This window comes from Drosophila guanche, unplaced genomic scaffold (assembly GCF_900245975.1).
Source record: "Drosophila guanche unplaced genomic scaffold, DGUA_6, whole genome shotgun sequence".
Taxonomy (NCBI): Eukaryota; Metazoa; Arthropoda; class Insecta; order Diptera; family Drosophilidae; genus Drosophila; species Drosophila guanche.
In genome coordinates this window covers 634,737-660,507 of record NW_022995755.1, presented here as the reverse complement: position 1 = coordinate 660,507, position 25,771 = coordinate 634,737, and the positions used below count along the sequence as shown (strand labels likewise).

The window sequence follows — 25,771 nt, the reverse complement described above, 5'->3', positions numbered from 1 at the left end:
CTCACCTCTAATCAGCTGTTCAGCACCTGCAGTGTTGTAAAGGGCTCGCATTCGCCTCTGTTTCATTGTCGTCGTCTTTTGTTTTGTTGACTTGTTTTCACCAAGAGTTCCTCGGAGATTTTTCCATGCCAAATGGCCACTTTTATGGAGGAAGCGTTGGTGGAAGCGCGACGGGCACGTGACGCTGGCGAGGTGCCCGTCGGCTGTGTCTTTGTGCACGAGGACAAAGTCATCGCACGTGGCGCCAACGAAGTGAACGTCTACCGGAACGCTACCCGTCATGCCGAATTCATTTGCATCGATGCCACCTTGGCCTACTGCCGGGAGAAGAGCCTGCCAGCACGCCAAATGTTCAGCGAGATCATTGTGGTAGTCACCGTGGAGCCGTGCATCATGTGCTCGGCCGCCCTGCACACGCTGGGCGTCAAGGAGATTATTTTCGGTTGCGAAAACGATCGCTTCGGCGGAAAGACGGTAGTTGATGTCGGGGCCGTGGTGGGCCAAAGAATCAAAATCACAGGCGGCGTCCGTGCCGACGAGGCCATGGCGCTGCTGAAGGAGTTCTACAAGGGCGACAACCCGGCAGCACCGACAGTGGCCAAAAAGAAGAAGTTATAATTGCAATGACATCAAAACTATCCAAATAATTGCGGTCGAAGTAATGTTTATTATAAACTTTAAGTATAGTCTAAGATATGTATGTATATGGCGTTATGAACGGTATGTTTAAACATAAATATAATTACAAGGAAGCTACGACATGGATATGTGTGTAGTGGTGGCTGTGCCTATACAATGGTAGGAAGACAAATCAAAAAATATTGTTTATTTGTAATATTTATAAATATTTATTTGACTCAACTGAGAGCATTTCTTCCCTTTCCCTTTCAGGAAAACAATAGAATTTCTTATCTTCTTTTGTTGAGCGCGCTATTTTTAAATAATTTTCAATGACATCAGCTACATTCATGTGTCTCTACATGTCACGTACATTTACATACTGAACACAAAGCTCCCTTGCTTCCAGAAGGGGGGATTTTAATGAAAAATGCAAATACAAATTGGAAAAATATAAAGCCATAAGGTACACAATCTAATAAAAATGAGTAATTATAATAAGCCAAAATGATTCCTCAATCGGATTAAATTATTATTTCATAGTTAAAAGTCTTTGTAACCTTCTAATTGTCAAATAGAACATCAAAATCGAGGAAAATAATTTAAGGTTCACGGTATATTTACAGTATATTTTGAAAATGCAAGGGTATATTCGGTATATTTCCGATGGCCTTCCCCGGTCACACTGCTTGAATTTTTTTGGTGTTTTGTTTTATAATTTTTAAAGCTCAAAAAAGTGTTTAACTTGAATGGCGAAGGTGGCGCGCGGACGAAACACCGAAAGCAGAAGTAACGCCAGATTGCTTTCAAGCAGGAAAAGGTGTTGTGCGTTGACCCAGTGTTTATTAAAGATACAAAATCTTGATTTACTTTGATTTATCAACAATAACAATAATAATGCCCAAGCTACCCTCGCATAGGACGCTCTAACACTGTGGAGTTGCCGCCACCCCCTCGCGACAATGTTTTTGTGTGTTGTGTGTTTAATGTTTTGATCAATGAAAACATTCGAATTAACCTAAGAGGATTTTTAATTATGTTGCGCGTATAAATGAGCCAGGGAATTAGGGACCGTGCAATGCATTCTGCCGCCGGGAAGTTCATGAGAATTTGACATTTATGTCGAGCCGCTTGCTGCAAAACAAAAACAACCAAGTCTAAGGCTGCTGCAGCGGTGTGGGTCGAATTCGCGCGGACACACCCACCCAAAAACAAAAGTAGTCCAAAAGCCCCAATTGTTCAGTGTGGTAGTTTATGCACAAACATATAAATATATATGCGATTGTACGCGCGTGTGTTTGTGTGTGAGTGTGGAAAGGCACTGGGGGCCGGTTTCGCAGAACGCGATTTACTAGTAATTGACAAAGCAAACAAATACCCGCGAACAACAACGCGCTGCAATCGGACAAATTTCAGCATCCTGTGAAGTGATTGCAGCGGCTAAAACTATGCCCATCCTGCCCAGGAATCTATAATTAGCGATTTTCAAAGTACGCGTCCCACGCCCTAAACATGGTCATGCCCCCGCTGCAGACCCAACCGGGCACATTCCTAGTGGCCCTTGGCCTCTGCTGCTGCTGGCTTCTGGCGACGGCCAGGGCACACAACTGTCAGCACCAGCATCCCAAAGCCCATGAGGTAAGTGCCGCCAAATGTTGGAGAGAGGGAAGGGCGAGGTGTTGCCAGGAAACGAACGAAAAGCAAACACACAAACAAAGAAAACTCCACAAAATGTGTCCCTTTTGTGGGAGCTTCGCGTAAAAGCTACTTGCAACGAACAAAGCGATACATTTAAATGTTTCTTAATGTCAGAACGAGGCATCATTATTTTGTCATTCCTGCATCAGAGCAACAAATTGACTTCGGTGAAGGCGTGGAAGAAGCTGGAAGAATCTTTAGTGAGAAATTGAGAAAATGTTGGGGAAGACATCGTTTTTATAATATTTTGTATAATCGGAATACTCGGAATCTCTCTCAGGCAGCCTCTGTATTGTGAGTCACAAACTCTGCTCATTAGGCGTAAGCTCCTTATTGGTGTTATTTACAAAGGAGGCCTTTCCACGAATACATATAATAGGTATGTTATTAAAGTTTACTAAAACGAGGTTTCTCACGCAGCCACCCGAATGATTCTGGTTAGCAGCCAGAGCAATGGAAACCGCAACTTATTGACTAATGCCACTGGATGGGATAATCATATGCGCACTTAAGATTCAGCACGGCATGCAATGTGGTTACCAGAGGTTGGCTTTGGGATTGGCTAGATGGTTGCCACACAGCTATCACCTGCAGCTACTATATCCATGTATAATATGTATAATCTGATCTAGTTATGAATTAGGTTTAAAGTCAAGTGGTTACAGCCACATAATCCGTATTCCAATTGTTGCTGAACCTTTGCCAGTTCGGAAATCGATGTTTCAGGAAGCAGTTTCAATGCTTCGTTTTAGCTTCCATTTTTGTTGTTTTGCTTGGGGGATTTTCTCATATTGAATTTATTTCCAATCAACGGAATTTTAATTGGCATGTCGCCATAAATAAAGGTTGCTTTCAATTGTGCAAAGGGGAAAATTTACATGACTGGTACTACAGTTGTTTCCAGTTCAAGTTCGAGTTCCAGTTCAACTTACACTCCTCCCTCCTTCGCAGTAAAAGTGACTTGAGAGAATTAATACACGCTGTCTGTCTGTACCTATCGATGCTGTCGTGGTTGCACGGCGGGTAATTAACTTAATTATCTGTAACTTAAACTCTTATTAGTAATAAAAATACTGCTAGAGGGCGTCTCCCTTTCAACCCAGAGATATTCCACTCTCACTCTCTCCCTCTCCCACCCTTTCAGATTCATCCTGTCACGCGCCGTGATTGGGGTAATATTAACTCAAATATTATGCGGGAGATATGTACACCCAAACCGCAAAGCTTACGCTGCTTTTATACATTCATGCATTTAACTCTCCCGTTGACAACAGCCCGAGTAGCACTCGATTCTAATTAAGCTGTTTTATCAGCTATGGGAAAAAAGTGTACATAAATAAGACAGCCCGCAGTACTATGTAAACGATTCCAAATTGAATCATTTGTCACGCTGCACTGACAACGATGCTGTTTAACTGTTGAATGACCGAGCGGATGAGCGAATGAATTCATATACAGCTGCACTTTGCTCGGGCTTTGAGCGTCCACGTTACAACTTATTAAACGACGTGTTACATGTCCACATCGTTTCAGATTTATTGAGAACTGATTGAATTCGCATTTGTGAGCAAGTGAATCATGCGACGTACAGATAAATTGAATGTTTGTCAACTGTAAGCTCCCTTTAAATTAATTCCGTGCTGCAATTTTGTATGCTGCTAAAAGTTTTGCTCTTCGCTTTATTTACGCTCTCTCAATTTTCGCTTGAGGAAGCTTCACAAGTTAAGAGTGAGTGGGCGTCAATTCTGGAAAAGTTTGTTCTCGACTTAAATTATAATCTTTTGGGAAATACCAGGCTTTGTACATAAATACATTTTATGTACATTTATGCATTGTGTGGTCTAAGTAACGGTTGCACATCCCATAAATGTTAAATGATTGATTTCAATTGCATCTTGATATGATATAAATCGAGTAAATTACGTTTCCTCAAGTAAGAAGAATTTGTTCAGTGCAAGGAAGCCTTTTTTCTGGTGCGCCAGATGTAAATGGAGATTTTTGTTCCGTTGTTCTGCCTGTCATTTTCAATAAACGACTCGTTACCCATTGTACAGTAATTGGCGAATTATGTGCATCTGTTATACAGTCTCTCCGCTGCTGCAACTCATGTATCAAGTACGTGGAATGAAGGAGGAGGAGAAAGAGAAGGAGAAGGGGAGCCTTGAAAGTGAGAAATATGACGGGCATTACAGCAGAACTTGTTGCTGTTGCTTTGGTTCACTTTCAATGGAATTACTGAGAGCAGCACCAGCACCACTGTCGGATAAACAGGAGAAGAATGAGAAATAATGTGGGGTGTAACCGTAGGGAGACGGTAGTTATGAAAGCAGTAGAAACAGCCCGTCAACGGTCAAATCAGCATGCGAATAAATATCTTGAATTTATCTACCCATCAAGGCAAGTGGAAACACGTTTAATAACAGCTAAATGCAGTTAGCACGAATGTACCTGCATACAGCCCGCTTCAGGGCCATTAAATGAAATGTGTTGGAAACAGACTTGCCAATTGCTAACAAGTCAGGAGAAGAGCAGCTTCCTCATCATGGTGCATGTTGAATAGCATGTACTACAGTAAAACTTCTCTAAAGACAACTTCATTAAATCTATTTATCTGCCACTCGAACTTTAGTTCTTTTAACCATTATCTTCTTTTATAAATAAATAAATAAATAATACATTAATTAAGAGAACAAAAATGTATAGGAACAACAAATCTGCCCTAATTACAAAAAAACGTTTACGATTCCAATCATTAAGAAAATACGATGACGAGGCCTTGCTTCAAGTATCTGACATATTTGTGGTTAAATTTCAATACAAAATTAACATGATATTCAAAATGTGCAAAGATAACATGGCAATTACAAAAAATAAACATACATAAATATATATAATGGTACATAAGTGTTCCACTTTAAAGGTGTTTTCTTGAGCACGAGGAGTTCGACTGTACCTTTTACTGCAAAAGGAAACGTTATGATGGTCGAGGGCAATGGGATGGGATCCCTTGCATAAACCAATTTAAGCTTGGCACTTTGGTATCTGGAAACAGGCGTTAAGCTCCATCCCCACTCACCGCTTATCCACGCTCCATTCTCAGCGTGCCAATTGGAACTGGAATTTCAATTTGAATGGAACGCTCTCATGGGGGTGTATGTGCCTGAAAATGCAATTATTTCATTGATGTTGATTGAAAGGAAGCTAGAAGGCAAACCACGCTAGAACGGAACCAATTTATAACAGTAAGCTGCGTAAATTGAATGAGACAAACACTTGCTAATGGCCCTTAATCCGCGTGATCAGTTAGTGCTTGGGGCGAGGCCATTGAATGCATTTAATAATTTCGATTAAGCAACACAGTGTCAGGCCAGGGTCGGCGGCAGTCGCCCCCCTCCTCTACTTCCAATGCGGTCAAACTGTGAGGTAAGAAATAAATTGAGTGAAATAATAATCAGCAAACAGATGAGGCAGAGAGCGGCACGCACAGACACCAAAGAGAGCATCGCAATAGCATGCAAAGTAGACATAGGCAAAAAAATCGATGCTCAATATTACAGCAAACAATTAACGCATAACGGAGAGCGAAGAGCGGAACAGTGTGCGAGAATACCTGAGAGGGAGAGTGACGTGCCAATGAAAGTGAAAGCAATAACAATATGCTCAATGGAGAACAACAACAACAACAACACACTCACTTGAAAGCTTCGACGGGCCAGTTCCATTGATCCGCCGAACTTGAGCGAGCATTGAACGCCTGGTGATGGTGACAGTCATAAAAAGCAGAAAAGAGGGGGAAGAAAGAGAGAAAGAGAGTGGAAGTCGGAGTCGAAGAAATGTTGTCATGCACGACTGACTAACAAACAGACAAACAGCCAGCCCGACAGACAGAGACGTAAATAATTACTCAACAGCCGATCGATGATCGATTCCCGCTCCCAAAATTAGCATGCGCAACTGGACAAACCACGTTGTAGCCTCATAATCCGGCCAACTTGTGGTGCACCCCCCCCGGCGCATGTTGCCGCAAGACACAAGCGGGACTGGGCAGGGCAGAGGCAGGCGCAGGCGTGCGTGTCTTCAGGTTTTTTGCTATTTATGCCAGTTTTTGTGCAGCTTATTTGTTTGGCTTAAAAAGTAAATACGGGAGGTAATCAAGCAGGCAGGCGCAGGCGCAGCCAACTGTGGTTACATTTTTGAACATTTCTCTTTTCTTTATTTGCTTTGATACACTTTTTGTACATATGAATACCCTGGCAAGAGGGTACTGCAAGTTTCGGCTGAAGTTTGCAACGACCTGAAGGTCAACGGCAGCCGTTAATACGACACTGATCCCACAATATTTAAGTCGTTAAAAATCGCGCAAAGCCCCCTTAAAACCCATAAAAAATCTACAGAAATTCCTGCTCACATGGAATCGGCTTTGATCAACATTTCGATGAAATCAGTAAGGGTATTTGCAGCATCGGTTCGCCGAAGTATGCCGGTCTCCTTTTCTTTCTTTTTTGCCTTGCTATAGTTTCTGCCTTAAACGTGAGTCGCATATCCAAAACTGGACACGCTCGAGTGTGGCCCACAAACCGAGAAAATTTGTTAGATATTCCAATCTGTGTTAGTATGCAAGCCAGTTGGGCATTACGTCTTATCGTAGATTGAATAAGCATATGCGCATACTGCCATAGTTAGAAAGTGTGTCCCTAGCACCCACGCGAATTTCCCAAAAAAGGCACAGCAACTATAATTCTTTGAGCTTGAAAATCATAATATTAAATAACTATAAATCATTTAAAATATAAAACTGAGCCATTAATCTCCACAACACGCATTTTGCCTGAGTACCAAGTTGTTTGTAATCCATATTGACCGAATTCTACGGGAAATTTCTCTAAAACTTTCGCTTCAACTGGGCTCCAATTCCACAGACTCAAAACGGTACCAGCCTTGGAAGAAGTTTAATATAATTATTGGATTGATATTGCTAATAATATGTATTCCGATCTGGAGACTCACCAAATACGGACATGTGTGATTAACATTCGTAAAACGCTTTAGAGCTGAGTATATTAAATTGGGAATAAATAACCTTCTGCGGTTACTGAAGAACTTGCAAGCATCTACTCTCATTTCATATAGAAAAGGATGCCAGCCACCGCTTTCGCGTTTCACCATTCTAAATTGGATTTCAAACTGAAAATAGTATATGCTCAGATTTAGATTTAGATGTGGATTTTGGATCACTATTTACGTCTGTAATGCTTTTGTTAAGATACGCCACAATATTGATCATATTACGCTTCCTATCGACTGCCTTAATGGCGCACTCTTGAATATATCCCAGCTCTGGTTTAATAACATCACATGCCAGCGAATTGAACTTGTAGGAACCCTCCACCTTTCGATATTCGATTATTGAAACACGAGATTGCGGAAGAGTCTGAAGAATTATAAACTCACACAGAAATAGGTTAAGCTTCCCAGGCAAATTGCAGAAAAAAAAACCCTGAATTGTGTTCTCGTCATCCTCTCAATGTTTACTGGAACATCAGGTGATATTACCCAACTCTAAACCACATTATTACTTTGCAGTTCATTAATCTACTTTTAATTATTCGTAAATATATAATAAATTGTGCATTTATAAAACATTTGCAGAGCTTTGATTTCATCTGTTGAGAGCTCTAACAGATGAATGTGTACCAAAATATTTGCCCATTTGATGATTGTTGTAAAAGCAAAGCTATTAATGAAATGCATTCACTCGCATACAGCGAACAATGCCTTTCAGTTGCATTTATCGCTAAATCTCTCTCTCTCTCTCTCTCTCTCTCTCGCTCGCTTGCTCACTAATAGCTGTCCAAAACGGTATTGTGCGTCATACTCTTTCACCTGCCAAACGTTTCGCAGATGATTTGTAATTTATGCGGTTTTTCCAATGCCTATTGAATGCATTCAACCACAGAGACATCGAGTTATTGAATCAATGAAGGGGAGTTAGGTGCAAGTGGAGTTTTGATCGTCACGATTGAAGCCGACATAACTCTTTGAAGGCTTACTTATGCTTTGCCCATTTTTATCTCAAAGATGATACTTTGACGGGGTGTACAGGGGGCTTTTGAGAGATGATATAGCACATTGTACCTGCACGTGACAAGTGGCCCTTGAAAGCTTACTCATAAATGATGACTCGCCCCACTCCCCTTCAATCACAGCCTGTTCCCCTTTCAGCACTTCAATCAGTGTGTGCACGCCTCTGTGTGTTCAGCTCATTTCAATGCCAAGCTCTTTTGTATGTCTCTTGGATAAACATCGCCATTTGCCATAGCTATTACCATTGTTGTTCTGCGACAAATAGGAGCTGGTTCTGGTGCTGATGCTGATGCTGGCGCTGGTTCTGGTTCTCTGGGTACGCGCAGGTGTCTTTAGCTGCCATTTAGCAGCAGTCAGCAGCTGTAAACATTCTCCGCACTCGTGAACACCTCACCAATCACTTCCCACGGCATCCATCGTTTATGGTAGGGGAGCACATGGCTTTTTATCAATTAAAACCAAAGCTGCATTGTCTGTCATTTCATTCATTTAGTGTGCAAATTAGCTTTATTATAATTTACATTTTCTTGTTCCTTTGTTGTCTGGCTTTCACTTTCTTAACGTTCTTGATGGATGCTGCTACTGCTGGCGGGGGGTCTCCTTTTATGTATCCCAGATAAGCCCAAAGCCACTCAGACCATATCATTTTCACTTTTATGGACAATCCACAGCATTTGTGGAAATGTAATAGCTTTCAAGACCAGTAGGCCCTCCCTCGCCATTAGTATGCCCCCGCTCGAAGAGGGGAGCCCAGACGCCGCAACCTTTAATGCTTGATGGGCATAAATATATTTTTAGCATGCTTCAGTCTTCAGTGTCTTTGTGTGTGTGTGTGTGTGTATCTCTGATATACTCTCAACAAATTTATGCCGATGAGTGTCGAGCGACTGCCGTCTGTCTGTCTGTCTCTTTGACTGTCAAGAGATTATCATCGCAATTCAACGACTGGCCCTGCCATGCATATTCAACGAAGACGACAGACATCTAATTTATTCCTAATAATTGGCACACATTGCACAATGACTGAAAAGCATATTTATTATTATCTTTATTTTGGGCAAAACAAAAGGCAACAAACAAAACAATACTAGTAAATGAGCAGAAATAACAAAAGTACAATATAAGGGAAACAAGCAACACCAATCATTGACATTTTGGGGCTGTGCGATGTGCCAATCGTTCGACATTTTGGCGGGCAATTTAAAATTAATTTCCCTGCAATTTGCACAGACCAATTACCGTTTTGCCTTTGCCTTTGCCTTTTGGGTTTTTGTGTGGCCTTTATGTGACATGTCGTCATTTAAAAGTTAACAATAATAACACAAAACTAGCAACAAAATTGAGCAGTTTTCGCTTTCGTTTAAGCTCCGCTGAGTGATTTTCTTGCCCTCCATCTGCAGCTCCCTCTCACTCTCACTCTCATTCCTACTCTTACTCTCCATCTTTATCTCATTATTTATCTCTCTCGCTTTTATAGGTCGTTCATGGCGTGCGCATCCAACTGGCTGGCGATGATGACGACGCCACCGGCAACAGCGACGCAGCCGTGCATAGCGTGCGCCGGCGCAGCGTCTACGCCGAGCAACCGCTGCGCATTCTGCTCGTCTATGATGATTCCGTTTACAGGTGAGTTCCAGCCACGGCACCAGCTCCAGCTCCAGCTCGAAAAACTCCAGGCTGAAAACAGACTTTGGCCCAGCGAAATTTGTATACTCTTATAGCTCGGGCAGCTTCAAGGTCATCAGCTTGCGATTATGGATAAATACTTACTTATATTCACACAAATATGAACCAATCGATAACCTAGTTGCACCGCAGCTTTAAATCAACTTAGCAAACTCTCCCGAAGCAGGCGCTGCATTATGGCTTTATTCTTTCAGCTTCCTTCTGTGTGGTGGTAACATTGCCCGTGCCTAACATGATAATACCCTGCTGTACGCAAGGGTATGGAAATTGGCTTTAATTGCACTTTAATGGCAGGCAGCCAAGCAAGCAGAAAAACAGTTTACAATCTGACTTGGCCGAATGTCAAGTTAAGGCCTCACAAAAACGACATATCGTATCCAAGAAAACAGTTCACTCTCTTAACTGTATGTGTGTGCTTGTATCTGTATCTGTTGTGTGTTGCTTTGGCCATGCACCGTTACCGAGTTGAGTTGAGTAACACTTGAAGTCGAAATTGGTTTTGTGGTGAGGTTCGGTTCGGGTTCCGGGGCAGCCGCAATTTGTCCAAATTAACGCAGTTAGGCGAGGTGCTGGTGGCTCTCCTAAGGTTAGCCTCCACCATCCACCACCACACGGCCCAGTACCAATTTACAGCCAGTCCAAACGTCCAATCCAAGCCACGTCGATCGCGATTGGCGAGCAAATGGCAGTACGGACAAGGTCAGCGGGAAAACTAACTTGACTCGATTTGGCTTACGATATCAATCTCGTTATTAAAAATGAAGTGGCTGCAAGAGGTGCAAACAGTGCGTTTCACAAGTACCTGGGTCTGAGTAGCTGGGGAGTGTCTAGTATGCCTATTAAATTATAAATTCAAGTCAGCATCCATCAAGTCTTTGGCAAAGAAGAAATTTCAAAGAGGACTTATTGATTGGTTCACTGAAATTCGTCTAGCCATGCTTTCGTCTCTTATTCATACGGTAGCCAGCTTTAAACATCAATTATAAAATTCTGAAAATCATCAAAATTTAATTTCCACAAGGAAATGTACCCCCCATTGGCACTCGTAAACATGTTGCTGTTGCTGCTGCCTCTCAGGGCATGGCATTTTCCCAATAACAAATCGTCTTCCCACTTGTTTTTGCTACAAATGAAAAACTAATCAAAGCAAAATCCTTGTATATTTTCATGCCTACGCCGTGTCGCTCTTTTCAGACTGGAGGAGGAAAAGTTCAACTTAATAAATGTAAGAGGATATTTATATTTCTAATTCTCGTAGGTGCACAATTTGTGCTTTGACATTTAGTAATGCAACTGAATTTTGCAGGACACAGTGCTGCCGGAGGCCGTGCAGTTCTGGGAACAGGCCCTGATGGTACGAGAGACCAAGGGCATTATACGTTTGAATAGGTAAGTTCAGGAACAATTCCAATTATAAATTATTCATGTTTTCATGGCTCATATGTTTGTGCTTTGTGTTCTGCAGAAAATGCGACAGCACGCAGGTCTATGTGAAGAACGGACACACCCACTGCATCGACCAATGCAAGGCAACGACAATGTGCGGCGAGGTTCAAGTGCCCAACGAGCATTTGGATGTGGGTTCTGCCTCCCCGTAAAATTTCCATGAATCCTAATTATCCTCGCTTTGTGTTTCAGGTCTGTCGGGTATGCAATGCCACTGGGCAGAATTGTCGCATTGATAGCAATACCCAGCCGGGAGATGGCATCGAGAACGCGGACTTTGTGTTCTACGTTTCGGCAAGGCAGACGCAACGCTGCTTTAAGGGTCTAACAGTGGCCTATGCGGCCCACTGTCAGCAGGAGGCGGCACTGGATCGACCCATTGCCGGACATGCGAATCTCTGTCCGGAGAGCATCAGCACCAAGCCACAGGAGCTGCAAACACTCATATCCACAGTCAAGCATGAGATTCTGCATGCCCTGGGCTTCTCCGTCAGTCTTTATGCCTTCTTCAGGGATGACGAAGGACGACCGCGAACTCCCCGCAAGTCGGAAACGGGCAAGCCGTACCTGAACGAGAAGTAAGCTGGGACACTAAACTGAAATCGAACTCAAACTCTGATTGCTCCTTTCAGATTGCAGATCCATCAGTGGAGCAATGAGACCATACGCAAGGTGGTGCGCGAGAACTGGTCTGTGCGTGGTGGCCATGTCAATAAGGAGATCGATATGATGGTGACGCCTCGCGTCGTGGCCGAGGCGCGTGCCCACTTCGACTGTGATCATCTCGAGGGGGCTGAGCTAGAGGATCAGGGCGGCGAGGGCACCGCCCTGACTCACTGGGAGAAGCGCATACTCGAGAACGAGGCCATGACTGGCACGCACACACAGTCGCCGGTCTTCTCACGCATCACCCTCGCCCTGATGGAGGATTCCGGCTGGTATCGGGCCAACTATTCCATGGCCACTCCCCTAAGCTGGGGCAAGGGCCTTGGCTGTGCCTTTGCCATGCGCAGCTGCAAGGATTGGATACAAATGAATCATGCCAAGTAAGAAATAGAATTCAGCACTCCACAGTGTTGTCACTTTGCTACTTACTGTTTTCTGCGTGTCCCACAAACAGAGGCCGCTCCATACATCCGTTCTGCTCGAAGGTGAAGCAGGATCCGCTGCAGACCGAATGCACAGACGATCGCAACTCGGTGGCGCTGTGTAATCTCATACGGCACGACTACGAGCTGCCCAAGAGCTATCAGAATTTCGATAGCCTTCACAATGTAAAGAGCGGCGAGGAGGGCTTCTTCGGTGGCTCCGTTTCACTGGCGGATCACTGTCCCTACATACAGGAGTTTACGTGGCGCAGCAAGAACATCATAGTGCGCGGCTCCCACTGTCGCTTCGTGGAGAATAATCCAAGTAATTACAAGGCTTATATTTAATTTAATTTCTGTTCTTAAGCAACTTCCTTGCCCTTGCAGAGCCGGAGAAAAACTTTGCCCTGGAGAGCTACGGCGATGGCTCAAAGTGCTTCGATCATAGCGAGGCCATGTGGGAGGAGCGCTCCTGCCATCAGACTCGCGAATGGCAGCACTGGGGCAGTGGCTGCTACAAGTATACCTGTTTCGATGGTCGCCTGCACATCCTGGTGGGCAACTACACCTACAAGTGCTCGTTCCCCGGCCAAAAGCTTTCCATTCGCATAGAAGCCAATGGCTGGCTGCACAAGGGAGCGATCATGTGTCCGCCCTGCCATGAGCTGTGCGGCTCGCACTTTGCCGCCCAAGGCAAACAGTGTCGCCCCAGCGAGGAGCCCGATCCACTCAACAAATATCCGCGCGACAATCTTGCCTGCGGTGCGGACAGCAGACACCAACGTTCTGTGGCCATAATCAGTGCTGCACTCTTGCTGGCAGCGTGCCTGTGGCTGGGTCATAGTTAGGCTATCCCCGGCCCGGTTTCAACTATCGCTGATCCACCTGGGTGCACTTTTATTTGCTCTACGTGTGTATTTAGTGAAATTTGTACATTTTAGCTATATATCCATAAGCTCAATTCTTCTATATGTAGGTCCTCTGTAAGCTCCCCAATGTCCATCTCTAGCTATATATATTTTATGTGTAAATGTGTGCTTTGTGTCCATCCCTACATGTGATCTTTGCTAAGGGTGTCCGTGAGAGACGAGAACATTCACGGACAGCTCTAGGTTTCTCGAATTCTGATCTAAACATTCCAAAGCCTGATCGATGACCATTAATTGGTATTTTGTTATTTTGTTTTTGCGTCGGCAACGAAAAAAAACCTTGTTATTTATTATAATTGTTTAGTTCTCTCTTTTCGAAATTCGTTAATTTGATTTTCATGTGATTTATATACTCGATGATTAGTTTCTCGTCTAAGTTTAAACTTTAAAAGTGTTTCAAGCTCAATTTCAGCCTGCCTATCGAGCATTTAATGGTATGTAAATGTAACTCTGCCCTCAAATTGTAATATTCTGTAGTGGGGATAGACTTGAATTGTGAATAAACCAACAGAGAATATGAATATTCTATTGAAAGAAAGTTGTGCGCTGGTTTTCTTCCCCATTTTGTCTTTAAATAAACTTTATTATAATACTTTCCTATTGAATACGTTTTGAATGGAGTTTCAAAGATCCCCAACAAGTTCGTAGAGTATCTCATTCTCAGCTGCCGTGTCCTTTGCTGGAGATTCACTGGCTTTCCCATTATTTTTGGCCTTCTTTCTGAACCGCTTGGCAGGAGTCTTGATGCGTTTTGAGCTATTTAATGATAAAATATGTGATAGTTGTTGAGTCTAGAGTCTTAGTCATTGTACTTACGCCTTTGCCAACTCAGCGATTACGGGCAAAAGTGTGGAGCGTGTCACGCCTTTGGATTCCTCCTCTTCCAGCTCCTTGGGATGCGCCTTGCGCTTATGCGATCGACAGTTTGAGCCATTGGAGAAGTCCTTGTCGCAGAAATTGCATTTGTACGGCCGTATGCCAGTGTGCAGTATGAGATGGGACTTTAATGTTTTCGTACGCTTGAATTCCGCACCGCAGAGCTCACACTTGTACTGCCGCTCGTCGGAGTGGACGATTTTGTGCTTGTTGAAGGTTCGCCTCGTCTTGAGCTTCAGTCCACAGATATTGCACTCGTAGATGGTGGCACTGTGCGTGTCTGAATGCACCTGAAAGTGGGTTTTGAGATTAGCAATGCTCGCAGATGGTTCCATGGATCTACCTTACCCTGAGTCTGGCTTTGTTCTTGAATCCACGATGGCAAATGGGACACTCAAAGGGACACTCGTCGGTGTGGACCAGCTTGTGATCATTGAGCGCGGCGAGAAAATTGAAGCTCTTGGCACAAATGTCGCAAATGAAAGGCTTTATCTGCTGATGGATGCCTTCGATGTGGCGCTTGAGGGTTCCTGGCGTGGTGAAGAGCTTCGAACAGTGGGGACAACGATTATCCGCCTTGTCCTTGGCCGGCAAGTGGCTGCGCTGATGGGTCTGCAGCTGAGGCACTGTGGGAAAGCTGGCACCGCATTCGATGCAGTCGAGATTTGGCAAGTCGTTGGGCATGGTATTATGCACCTCCAGCATGTGTCGCTTGTATGCATTCGGCTTTTTGTAGGGTTTGCGGCAGATTTCGCATTTGTATGAGTAAATGGTAGCTCTATCGTCCTGCGAGTTTGGCTCGGGGTCATCCTCCGCATTTGATTCGGTGTCCATGGCGGGCGAGCTTTTTTCATGTTCTACATCGAGGGGAGTCTCTGACGGTTCTTCCTCATTATATTCCTCGTCTCCGCTTTCTTCTATTATGTCGGACTCCTCATCGTAGCACTCCTCTATTATTTCATCCTCCATGCAGGCTGCAGAATTTTCCTCTGCCTCAACGTTTTCATCATCTGCTTTGAGTTCCTGCTCTGGCTCCTCCTGCACTTCCTCTTCCGTCACTTTCTCCTGCAAACGCCGAGACGGTGACACGGTGACTGCTTTCGACATGACGTGCTTCCACTCGTCGGTCAGTAGGCCGCAGTCCGTTCTGAGTTCCTCATAGTCCACAGATCCATCCTGCTTCAGGTTCTGCAATCTATGGAAGAGCGTCTGAACGCGTCGCACACGCTCCGAGAACTCAATCAGGCACTCCATTAGCGTAAAACACTCGACACACAAGTGGTTGCTCAGCTCGTCCTCCATTTTGATCTGCAACAATAAGTTCGGCTTAAATGTACATATTTTGTAAGATTCCAACCATTATTTACATCCACCCAGAAGTATTTGCCAATGGCCATGGCCAACATACTCGTCCAGGAGGACTGTTGTTGGTCCTCTTGCCTAGCGTAGACGTCTGCATTCTGTGGATGATCCTTGGCGCACAGGCGGCACCATTTGTGCCAAGCGGCTGGACCGGCATTGGCTACTGCCCCACCAGCTCCATGGTTGGTCATTTTGAAACAGCAATCATCGAATACAAATTATAAACTAAAAATTGTTATTTATGTTTTGTAAATGGACGCGGCAGGGCAAAAATAGTGGATTCGCAGATGGTAGGGATGCCACATCACTCAAAAAGGATACAATTTGTGGTATTTTTAATATACCAAATAAAATGGTTGCGTGTAAAGATCAACAGGTGTCGCTGTTGCTAATTACATCTGTGTAGGAAAAGGAATTAAAATGTACAACAAAAATAAAGATTAATTGGAGTTATTTTACAAAAATATCTTATATTTGTAAATATTCAAATAACTTTCTACTTAGCGTTTAGAATAGTGTTTGTTTGTGTTATCAACAGCGTTAGATACATAGGTCTATCCTTACTCAAGCTCGTTTAAACGTTATGAGCATTCTTAATTTTTAGAATATTAAGTTGATCGGCGTTAAGCTTAGCAGCTCAGCTAAATTAGATAATGCGCTAGACTTAGGCTACATAATTGTACGACACAATAATTGTACAACAAAATACTACTGGGCGTCGCTTCAGCTGCCATTCGTGGCATTCTCCGACTTCATCGTGGAGCTGGGCACAAGATCTCCGGCGGCGAGCAGATCGGCACTTGAGGCCGCAGCCGTGAGTACGGCATTCGCTTGGGCAGCCATGGAAGCGGCCACAGTCGCGGCATCTACGCCCGGAGCTGTGCTGATGGTGCGTGCCAGATTCTTTTGCTGGCGCGCGAGCTTTTCCTTTTCGCGGGCGGCCTTCAGCTTCTCAAAGTCATCGCCCTCATCCTCGGGCTCGGCAGCGGTGCTGCTGGCCAGCACATCATTGGAGGACTTCAGGTCCATGTTCTCCACTGCAAACACATGCGGAGAGAGAGATTAGTTGGATTTTTTCAGCGGAAATGTGGGAAGAACTCAGGTGATACGTGCAACGACTATAAACAGAGCTAGGACTAAGGCTAATAGGCAAGGTACCAATAATGAATTTGGAATTACGCTTGGAATGATGTCTACCTACACGGTAGCCCAGAAAAGCTACGGAGAATACAATAATTTGGGAAGACGGGTCTAAGCTTGGGTTAGTACTCAAAAAGGTGTGGGGCAGCGCTCTCAAAAAAACACATGCCAATTGTTACAAATAACTTATTAAAAATTAAATCAAAAATTACAAAAAAAAAAGAGATTACGTAAAAGAAAATATTGTAAACCAGCAACGATTACGCAGAGCAAGCTAAAGAAGGATTCGAACAAGTTATTAGGGCCAATGGAGGATGAACATTACCGTTCGTGATGAACCACCTGAAAACCTGCGGTGCATCGGGTCTCTCTTTATAATTCGCGAATTGATTGAAAAAATGAAGATACACAAATGTTAAATATGAGTTTAAGAAGCACGCTACCCATTGCAGCATCCGCTCCATCACTTACCCGTCTCCCGACTGGCAGCCTTCTGCTGGTCATACAGCGACTTGGTGCTGTCTCCCACGGGGGAGCTGGGCGCTGTGGCAGCGTTCGACAACAGCGAGGGACTGCCTCCGGCTGGAGCCGACGTGCTCAGCAGAGCATCCACTCCTCCGGGCGGGAAGAGGCTGGGCTCGTACTGGGACTGGGCGCGATTGTACTCCACCGGACGTGACGGTATGTCCACGGGCTCGGAATGAGCCGGCGGTGGCTGCAGTGGTGCAGAGACTCCTCCTGCCGTGCCTGGCCCGAAGATATTCATGACATTGGGTCGCGGCTCATTGGCGCGCATGGAGGTGATGGTGGCCTGCTCATCCACCTCCTCGATGACCTGTTGGGTGATGCGCAGGCTTCCAGCTGGCTTCCCGGCCGACGTGGCCGATCCCACATTTCCAGCCGTGAGACTAGCAGAACTGGCGCTGGACGGGAACTTGTACGGTTTCTGATCATCACTAGGCGTGGCCGATCCCGGGCGACTGTCGTCGCGACTAAGGAACCTCTTGAGCGCCGAGGCCACAGTATTCACGCGGGACAACGTGCCCGACACACTGACCAGCGAGGGGGATGAGCCCAAGCGCATTTTTCCATTGCCTGCCGAGAAGTGAATTCCGCTGGCATCATCCGCCTGCAGGAGAGAATTGTTACATTAATGAGGGAATATAAAACATAATAAAATTGTGTTGTGCTGTCGGTTTGCTTGACACCATTCAGTGCGGTAAAGTTTTACTTTTGGTGCAGTTGAAAGCGTTTTAGAAGTCGTGCAGTGCGTGGTGCTGTTAGGAGGCTTTTAGACTGTAGGCAGATTGATTAGAATAGTTAGAATCAAAAGTTAGTATGCATAGTCATAGAGAGACACAAACACCATCTAAGATCAAGCACTGTGTACACAAATTAAAAACTAAATTTGATTATAGAAAAATATTTCTGTTGAGTAACATAGAGATCTCCATGTACCACAATGCTTGATCTGCTTAAATTTAAACACTTTTTACATTCGTTTATATTTTATAATTAACATATTTTTATATAACTACCAAGCACCGTTGTGATTCTGAATGCCAATGAGAGAAGTGTGATCCCAAAATGAGCGAATAGGAGGTTAGAAACTTTGATTTTGATTAGATTTTGTTTTGGATATTCGAGACTGGTCACATGGACAGATGAACGAATTGTTGTTTGTCTGATAACCAATTGAGAGTCTGGTGCCAATGGTTCGTAACTCTAGAAAGTGCTGCCAACGTTCTGATTCTAACCTCCTCATCTGGCGAGCCCTTGGGAAAGTCATAGGTCACTGTCTGCAGTGGCACGCCCTCCGCCTGCTCGGCGACAGACGGCATTGTGACCACCGATTGTGTTGTGGGAGCACCGGCAGTAGGGGCGGCAGCGCCATTATCATTACCAACCATTTCATCGATGCGCACGGAGGACATCGTCGAGGGCATGGCCGCACTCTTGGGCACCTCGATCTTGGCAGTGGACGGCTCCGGGTGATTCTCACGGAAACGCTCCGCTGCTATGGTGTAGGGCAGCTCGTTGGGGAAGACCTCGTCCCAGTACTGATCCTTGAGCAATTCGGGATGATCGTGATGCATCTCGTCGACAATCAGATAGGACACCTGCAGATTGCGATCAACCATCCAGTTAACCTGCAAGAAATATTTATATCAAGACTAAAACGAGTTTTTTGGTTGAGTCTGTGTTATGCTTACCTCAAAATCATCATCATCCTCGCCAAAGGGATTGATCAGGGACTCGGCCACCTTCAGCCAGCCCATGTAGAAGAAAAACTGCAGCGTGGTGAAGACGGGGAAGTACAGATCAACCTTGTTCAAGTAGCTGGTGTTGCCCACCACCTTGCCATCTATCCACTGCTGTCCCATGCAGCAGGTGAGAAAATATGAGTACACGGCCAGAGTCACCACCTGGGTGTAGACCAGGGGCACACTGATCGTATCATAGCTGATCAGGAGTCCGCACTGGCCCCGAAACTTGTTCAGCTCATCGATGATCGTCTTCACGGCAAAGTCATCACGGATGCGTCCCTCCTTCCGGGCGCGCGTGATAATGCTGGCGGCCCAGACAATGGGCAGCCAGTGCTTGGAGGGTCGCGGAAAGGACTTGTTCATGGCCTCGATGATGGTGCGCTCATTGTCGTTGAGCAGACCAGCCTCCACCAGATTGTCGAGGCCCGGGAAGCGCTTCTTCACACGCGGCGACACATTGGCCAGCACCATGGTGAGGCAGAGGCACGCATATCGCATGATTGTGCGCCTCATCATGCGGCCACGCTCGTCCTGGCCGTGCACATTGGAGCTGACAAAGACGGCGATGGGATCGGGCCAGGGTATCGAGGTGTACTGGTTCCACCAGCGCGTCATCACAATGGACACATAGAAGCCCAGCACAAAGGATAAGGGAATGAGATCACTATAACTATCGCAGTACTGAACGATGGCCTCGAAGGTTCTGCAAGTGGTTCAGTTAGTAAATGTGTAAAAGATATAACAAAACGCTGGGTATACTCACTCTTTCTGTGCGGGATTGAGAGCGAAACGATATACCATATTGATAACATAATAGATGGTGAGGAAGGCCAACAGATCCAGCCAGACCAGCTTGTAAATGCTTCCACGCCATCTGCAAAAGGGAAAGTATCATGAAGGTAAATTGGCATGCCACTCGACTTATTTGTATTGTACAGTAGATACATCAGCCTATATAAATAGACTCAACACGTCAGGCTAATCAGCATTTAGCTGAATATTGACCCTTATCAGGCCACAGTGGCAATCGTGTGTTACGGATTCTCCACGGAGTTGATAGCACCTCCAATCTGATTATCCTCTTCCGCTTGGCAGCGTCACTCTGTCTGTGGATGAGACATGTGCCTCGGTAACTGGAACTTCTATGATTGGCAACGTCATGGCCAAAGTTAGCCCTCAGATATTATGGGCCGATAACATTGGACACTTGTTGTTGGCAGTGAAACGTCATAAAACACATTTGGCTGGAGCACAAAATGTAAACATTGCCTCCCGAACTGCTGTTTGCTGTCTACGTCCACGGCATTTGCACAGCTTATCAGTCTAATAATGCGTGATATAATAAGTAAAGGCTCGTACGATATGGGAATGGCCAAAGCGGTTGTCCTTTAATCGGGCAAGCAGAAACAATATTTATATGGTTTTTGGAAACTTTTTGAAATGTATTTTCAGAGTAAACGCTGCTGATTCACGGTCGCAGTGGGAGATTCCGTCTCAGGTGGATGTAAACAAATGTTGATAACGCATTTATTAGATCATCAACAGTTCCATTGATTGGCCTATCATTAGTAATAATCGCAATAATCATGCGCTATCAGTTACGCGTGGACAGAGGATATGGGGAAAAGCCACCCCCACGAGTGGCTCTTCATTATTAAATTATAATTCATACAACAAGCCCTGACAGATGTCAGACACAAAGTACATTCATGGGACTACATCAGGTTCAGATTACTACCCACACTGATAGGGGACAGACCACTCTCTGTGGTGGAGGAGCAATTTCAGTGCAGTTTTGCATCATGAAAGAAAGTGGAAAAATTCTACAAGTGTAATTTGCATTTGCGGCAATTGTTCGGACTGCCGTTCTCTGTGTGTGGGGCTATCCCTACCAATTGTATGAACTGTGTCAGTGCTCTATAATTAACAGACAGCTAGCAATTTCGCACTCTCTATCTATATATATGCTCAATGACTTGCCTACTTCGTGTGAACAGTGTATATAAGTTGAGACTTTAACTTCACTCACCTGAGCAACAATTTGAGAAAACAGCCAAAGCCGCGACAAGTGGCCACTTCACCTGTATACGTAATTGTCATTTTTGCACTCTTTTTTTATTCCTCTACACTATATTCGTATAGTTTTTGTAGTTCTTTATTATAGCTGAGATTGTTCGGTTGTAGTCCCTCGATGCTGACTCTCTCTCTCTTATCGCGCCTCAGTCATCACTTTTTTTGTCAGTATTCATTTGCTAAAACGAAATGAGATAAACCAAATTGTGTTCTTGTTCAGTAAAGAGAGACAAAGAGAGACCTTTGCGTTATGTAAGGTTAGATGTGAGTAACTATACCAGGAATCGCAGTCCGGAATAACAACAACAACAACAACAGCAACTATAATGCAATTTATAATTCAAAAATCGATATATTTTTTCACAATTAGACATGCAATGAAACAAGTAAAAAGGGGAACAACCTACAAGGCGGAATACAATTGAAATGCATTTAACATTTAAGAGAAATGTCACAGTGTGGGTCTGACTACATTAATTGCTGCAATTTATATGAATACTACATACATAAATGTACATATGTATATGTATGTAGTATGTACTAGTTTATCTTTAATACCGATGCGAGTTTAAATGGGTGGAAAAACGTCAGACACTCGCTCAACTTTTGCGTGTGGGCGATGCCAGAGATACAGCCTCATGCAAGGCGGTATCTCCATTTGATTTCGAGAGGTGTCCATGGGGGTCACTCTCCAGCGATTAGATGCCAATTACGAGACAGACAAACATAAAGTTCTATATTGAATGGCATTTATTAATGTTTGGCATATACTCGTAAGACAAGGGAAAACCATATGTAATGATAATCGAGTTCAGATGAGCTCATTTGTTGGTAAATACTACACACATATGTTTGTACATGACGATGTTTGAATGAATTTCCGTCATAAAAGAGAGACAACGAAGAATGCGAGAATTTCTGCGAACCAGCGCCAGCTAATGATCAGAAATCACACCACGAACTGGGCTTCAAGCTCATACTATGCCATATACTCGCATATACAAATATATAAGAGCAGCTCTGTGCCATGTGATCCCAGCATTTAATGGGGAGAACATGACATCATTTATAGGTAGGCCTGACGCAAGGTAGAGTTCCAAAATGATCGCTTATTCTACATGGGTTTTATTTGTTTGGTTTGCTGTATTGGGCCCTGGCTCATAAATATTGTACAAAACAATTAGTTAACTTTTAATACTAGAGATTGTCTGAAATTGATTAGAAATACATACATACATACGAATGTATGTACATATGTATGCATTTTTTTGTCTGAGGGTTTCATTTACTTAGTTCCCTTGATTTAAGCTGCTGCAGCAGAGTGGCAGATGCCTGAGATCGTGTTTGTACTTGGATAAACAAACAGAAAGCGCGATAAGAACGAGACTTTCGACTGGATATATAGTAGGTATAAAGCGAATGCATGATTTGGAAAGTACATAAATTATTGTCAAATGCAACAAAGAAGGATAATAATTCATTGATTTCTTGTGCCGAAATGCTGACTCTACAAATCTTTACAACAAGCAGTCCCAGACGGAAATTAATTGAGTCCAGTCTTGAGTGCAGGGGAGCCCACAATCGAATTCGCTCACTAAACGAAAGTGCCACTCGAAGTGATATACAACTCAATGTTTTCTTTGTCACATGCGTTTTCCAATTGTTTATTGCATGGAAGTTATCAATGTGCATTCTTCAAGAGAACTGACCTCTTAGCGGCGTATGTTTATAGTAGTAAGTGCTCATGATGCATTTCACTGACTGGGAACAATATTTGCGGAACAAACAGAGAAAAGACAACATTGTTGACCTAGAAAGACGGAAAAATTCGGTCAGTCATGTATGCCGCGATTTGACTGGGAATGTCATTGGCTTTATCTTTCGTATTTGCATAAAGCTCAATATTCTTTACAGTGAATCGAATCTAACGACAACATTCGAATTCAAATCACCGAGGTTAATGACATTTTCAGCGAGTACAAGTATTTCAGGCGTCTGTAGAGAATTGTCAGTGGGCCAGAAAGGCGCGTGGCTAAATTTAAATAATGCTCAACGATTGCGTCTTTTGGCGCAGAGAACAGTGCATTTTCTTGAATGCTTCACGAAATTTGGGCATAAGCTGCAGAAGAGTGGGTTTCGTTGAGGGACAGATGGAGGTAGAAAATAATTATAATATTATTATTTTGATAAATTGGTTTTTGGGCGACCTATCTTAGAGGTTTATAAATATCTATATTTCGATGGCCAAAGTAATTTGCGTAGAGATTGCAGTTGGCAAAGATGAGTCATGAAGCAAAAACATGCACAGATATGTACATATTTATGTACTATGTACAAAATATGTATGTACAATATTATATGCTATGTACAGTGAAAATTCTGCTGCTTCAATTTGTCGTACCGTATGTTTAAGCACAGTTTTACATCAGGTTTATACATATTTAGGAACTCAAAATGGAACTTCTACTCTCAGTGCTCACAGTCGCGGTACTTTTGTAATAAAAAATTCTTGCTTCAATTACGAAATTATCTTTTCTTTGCTTTGCTTTGCTTTGCTCTGAAAGGAGATATCTGGAGCCATGGAAGCTGGTCAAACAGAGATAACTTCCTTTTATATGATTTCTGAACAAACGGCGTTTGGGATGTTGCAAAAACAGTCTTTGCTTTTGTTGTTCTTTGACTCTCCAATCGATTTTAGTCACGCGTTGGAAGCACAGTTTATAGTTGTAGTCTATGGTTGTTGCTGTTGTTGTTGTTATTATTCCCAGCCATGCACTGTTATTAAATCGCATCACGGTCACTTACATTTACGAATGCTTGGCGAATGCTATTATTTGTGCATGTTGTTGCTGGGATTTACGGCACGCAATGCAAAGTACCAAAACTGAATAGATTTATGAATTAGCCCCGCTCAGGTAGAGTATGGCGGCTGAAGGTAAGAAAACAAAAACCCTTCCCACTGTTCACACACAATCACAACATGAAGACACACGCACGGCGTACACTGAACACACACACTTGGACGGGCACGCGGTCGCTTTTGGTCGCTTGGTCGCTTGGGTTTTTGTGTTTTTCTTCAGTCTTCGCCTTTATGCTTCACTATTTTTTACGTTGTTTTCGCCGTTTTAGTTGTCGCTGTCGTTGTTGCCGCCGAAGTTCTTTCCACACACACAGACACAAATGCAGCCATGCCCGACACAACAGTCATTCAAACAAAAATCGCGTACGGTGCTCTGCTTTGGTCTGGTCTCAGCCGTTCTCTCTCTTTTTTCCGAGCACCCTCCACGACTGACTGTTTTGAAATGAACCAACAGCCACAGCCATGCGAAAATCATGCACGGAGACCATTGAGCAACTATATAAGGTGGTCTTATCGGCTGCTCATCGCACTCTTGCACCATTAGATTTCAGTGCGTGTTTTCTTGTCGACACGGAATTTTCATGCAAGAAAGTTGCAAATTATTTTAGAATGAAGAGCCTAAGAAAACAAATATATATTGAGAAACAAAAGTAACGGCTAATATTAAGTAGTATATTTTTAAAGGTCAAAATTCAAAAGAAAACTTCAGCTCTTATTCTTGCAATGGGCAACTTTACACCCCATGCACACTCCATTGTCGTTTCACTCGCACTTACTTACAGCACTGATGGTAGTGCCGATATGCCGACGGGACCACCTTACATAATTACATCATGGAGACGCCGACAGCTGTTTTGAAAAAGAGTGCAAATTGTCGGTGTTGGTAGGAGAGCAGCCGCCCGAGAGCGAATTTAAGCAGGCAGAAACTCGTTGTGAGAGCGAAGGGAGATAAGCTGAGCGCAGGGCTGGAATCAGCGGACATGCGGGTGGGCGCTTAAATTGATTTTATAAATGATTCATTTGTAATTGAGTGCCTGAATGAAACTTTTTAAGAAACTGTGGCATATCTTTAGGCACTTCCTCACGGCATCCCACAGCGTAACACAGGTCTTTAATTTATTTTCTACAAAATAGAGCAATTCCACAGGATGATTTTCTCTCAAAGATACCAATTTGATAGTTTGTTAGCGCCGTATGAGAATTTTAGTGTCCAATCTAGTGAACTACAAATTGAACGTAATATTGCGGCTTCTTATTTAACATAAACATATATCATAGTCGTGTTGTGTTAGAAATTTTTGAAATTGTATATATTTATATATTCTCAAATAAAATAAATTCTTATGCTTTTTTGTTGTTTCTTTTAGTTTTTATTAAATTAATTGCTTTAATATTAAATTAATTACAATTCGTACGTTTAACGCGTGTTCCAAATGGGGTTGGTTGGTTGGGTTTACTTTTCTTAACATTTTAGACTATACTGTAGTTGTGTGTGTACTTTAAAATAATTTTGCCGGCTTCTGTTTATTTTTACAAGTAGTTGAAACATTTCGCTAACACACATTTTTTCGCACTTATGACAGACTAATGACTTATGTTAAGTAGTTGTATTATAATTAGGGCAAAGGGGACGTTTAGTGTTTC

General features: G+C 43.6%; 5 protein-coding genes across 8 annotated transcripts; 2 read left to right on the top strand and 3 right to left on the bottom strand.

The window, feature by feature from the left end:
• The first annotated feature begins 31 nt into the window (after positions 1-31).
• LOC117589845 (tRNA-specific adenosine deaminase 2) lies at positions 32-771 on the top strand. The gene has a single exon (XM_034282101.1). It carries the CDS (start codon positions 133-135, stop codon positions 616-618), a length of 486 nt encoding a protein of 161 aa, XP_034137992.1. The 5' UTR covers positions 32-132; the 3' UTR covers positions 619-771.
• A 587-nt stretch (positions 772-1,358) lies between these two features.
• Positions 1,359-13,468, top strand: LOC117589881 (leishmanolysin-like peptidase). Its single transcript, XM_034282151.1, has 9 exons — positions 1,359-2,256; positions 9,878-10,026; positions 11,281-11,311; positions 11,393-11,475; positions 11,552-11,663; positions 11,725-12,110; positions 12,165-12,578; positions 12,653-12,945; positions 13,008-13,468. The coding sequence occupies exons 1-9, from the start codon at positions 2,131-2,133 to the stop codon at positions 13,466-13,468; spliced, it is 2,055 nt and encodes a 684-aa protein (XP_034138042.1). The 5' UTR covers positions 1,359-2,130.
• Positions 7,022-7,833, bottom strand: LOC117589686. Its single transcript, XM_034281842.1, has 4 exons — positions 7,813-7,833; positions 7,559-7,747; positions 7,324-7,500; positions 7,022-7,253 (listed from the first exon to the last, which is right to left on the bottom strand). The coding sequence occupies exons 1-4, from the start codon at positions 7,831-7,833 to the stop codon at positions 7,095-7,097; spliced, it is 546 nt and encodes a 181-aa protein (XP_034137733.1). The 3' UTR covers positions 7,022-7,094.
• Positions 13,469-13,858: 390 nt separating the features above from the next.
• LOC117589840 (zinc finger protein weckle) lies at positions 13,859-16,042 on the bottom strand. Its single transcript, XM_034282092.1, has 4 exons — positions 15,793-16,042; positions 14,774-15,733; positions 14,366-14,715; positions 13,859-14,305 (listed from the first exon to the last, which is right to left on the bottom strand). Exons 1-4 carry the CDS (start codon positions 15,976-15,978, stop codon positions 14,173-14,175), a joined length of 1,629 nt encoding a protein of 542 aa, XP_034137983.1. The 5' UTR covers positions 15,979-16,042; the 3' UTR covers positions 13,859-14,172.
• A 195-nt stretch (positions 16,043-16,237) lies between these two features.
• LOC117589837 (bestrophin-2) lies at positions 16,238-24,564 on the bottom strand. 4 transcript variants are annotated; one of them, XM_034282087.1, is made up of 8 exons: positions 24,073-24,564; positions 21,224-21,446; positions 19,958-20,068; positions 19,141-19,897; positions 18,685-19,077; positions 17,399-18,056; positions 17,253-17,297; positions 16,238-16,824 (listed from the first exon to the last, which is right to left on the bottom strand). In XM_034282087.1, exons 2-8 carry the CDS (start codon positions 21,292-21,294, stop codon positions 16,511-16,513), a joined length of 2,349 nt encoding a protein of 782 aa, XP_034137978.1. In that variant the 5' UTR covers positions 21,295-21,446; positions 24,073-24,564; the 3' UTR covers positions 16,238-16,510. The 4 variants fall into 4 exon arrangements, with proteins under 4 accessions (XP_034137978.1, XP_034137980.1, XP_034137979.1 ...); XM_034282089.1 differs by having other exon boundaries at positions 18,835-19,077; XM_034282088.1 differs by lacking the exon at positions 17,253-17,297.
• Between the last annotated feature and the right edge of the window lie 1,207 nt (positions 24,565-25,771).

Coding starts and splice junctions, on each gene's coding strand:
- LOC117589845 (XM_034282101.1), top strand. CDS start 133: ATGGCCACTTTTATGGAGGAAGCGTTGGTGGAAGCGCGACGGGCACGT.
- LOC117589881 (XM_034282151.1), top strand. CDS start 2,131: ATGGTCATGCCCCCGCTGCAGACCCAACCGGGCACATTCCTAGTGGCC. Junction 2,257..9,877: donor AGCATCCCAAAGCCCATGAG/GTAAGTGCCGCC, acceptor TCGCTTTTATAG/GTCGTTCATGGCGTGCGCAT. Junction 11,476..11,551: donor GGCATTATACGTTTGAATAG/GTAAGTTCAGGA, acceptor TGTGTTCTGCAG/AAAATGCGACAGCACGCAGG.
- LOC117589686 (XM_034281842.1), bottom strand. CDS start 7,833: ATGACGAGAACACAATTCAGG. Junction 7,748..7,812: donor TGACGAGAACACAATTCAGG/GTTTTTTTTTCT, acceptor ATAATTCTTCAG/ACTCTTCCGCAATCTCGTGT. Junction 7,254..7,323: donor ATCACACATGTCCGTATTTG/GTGAGTCTCCAG, acceptor ACTTCTTCCAAG/GCTGGTACCGTTTTGAGTCT.
- LOC117589840 (XM_034282092.1), bottom strand. CDS start 15,978: ATGACCAACCATGGAGCTGGTGGGGCAGTAGCCAATGCCGGTCCAGCC. Junction 15,734..15,792: donor GCAAATACTTCTGGGTGGAT/GTAAATAATGGT, acceptor TTATTGTTGCAG/ATCAAAATGGAGGACGAGCT. Junction 14,716..14,773: donor AGAACAAAGCCAGACTCAGG/GTAAGGTAGATC, acceptor ACCCACTTTCAG/GTGCATTCAGACACGCACAG.
- LOC117589837 (XM_034282087.1), bottom strand. CDS start 21,294: ATGACAATTACGTATACAGGTGAAGTGGCCACTTGTCGCGGCTTTGGC. Junction 17,298..17,398: donor GGCTGCCAGTCGGGAGACGG/GTAAGTGATGGA, acceptor CGAATTATAAAG/AGAGACCCGATGCACCGCAG. Junction 16,825..17,252: donor CAGGTGGTTCATCACGAACG/GTAATGTTCATC, acceptor ATGTGTTTGCAG/TGGAGAACATGGACCTGAAG.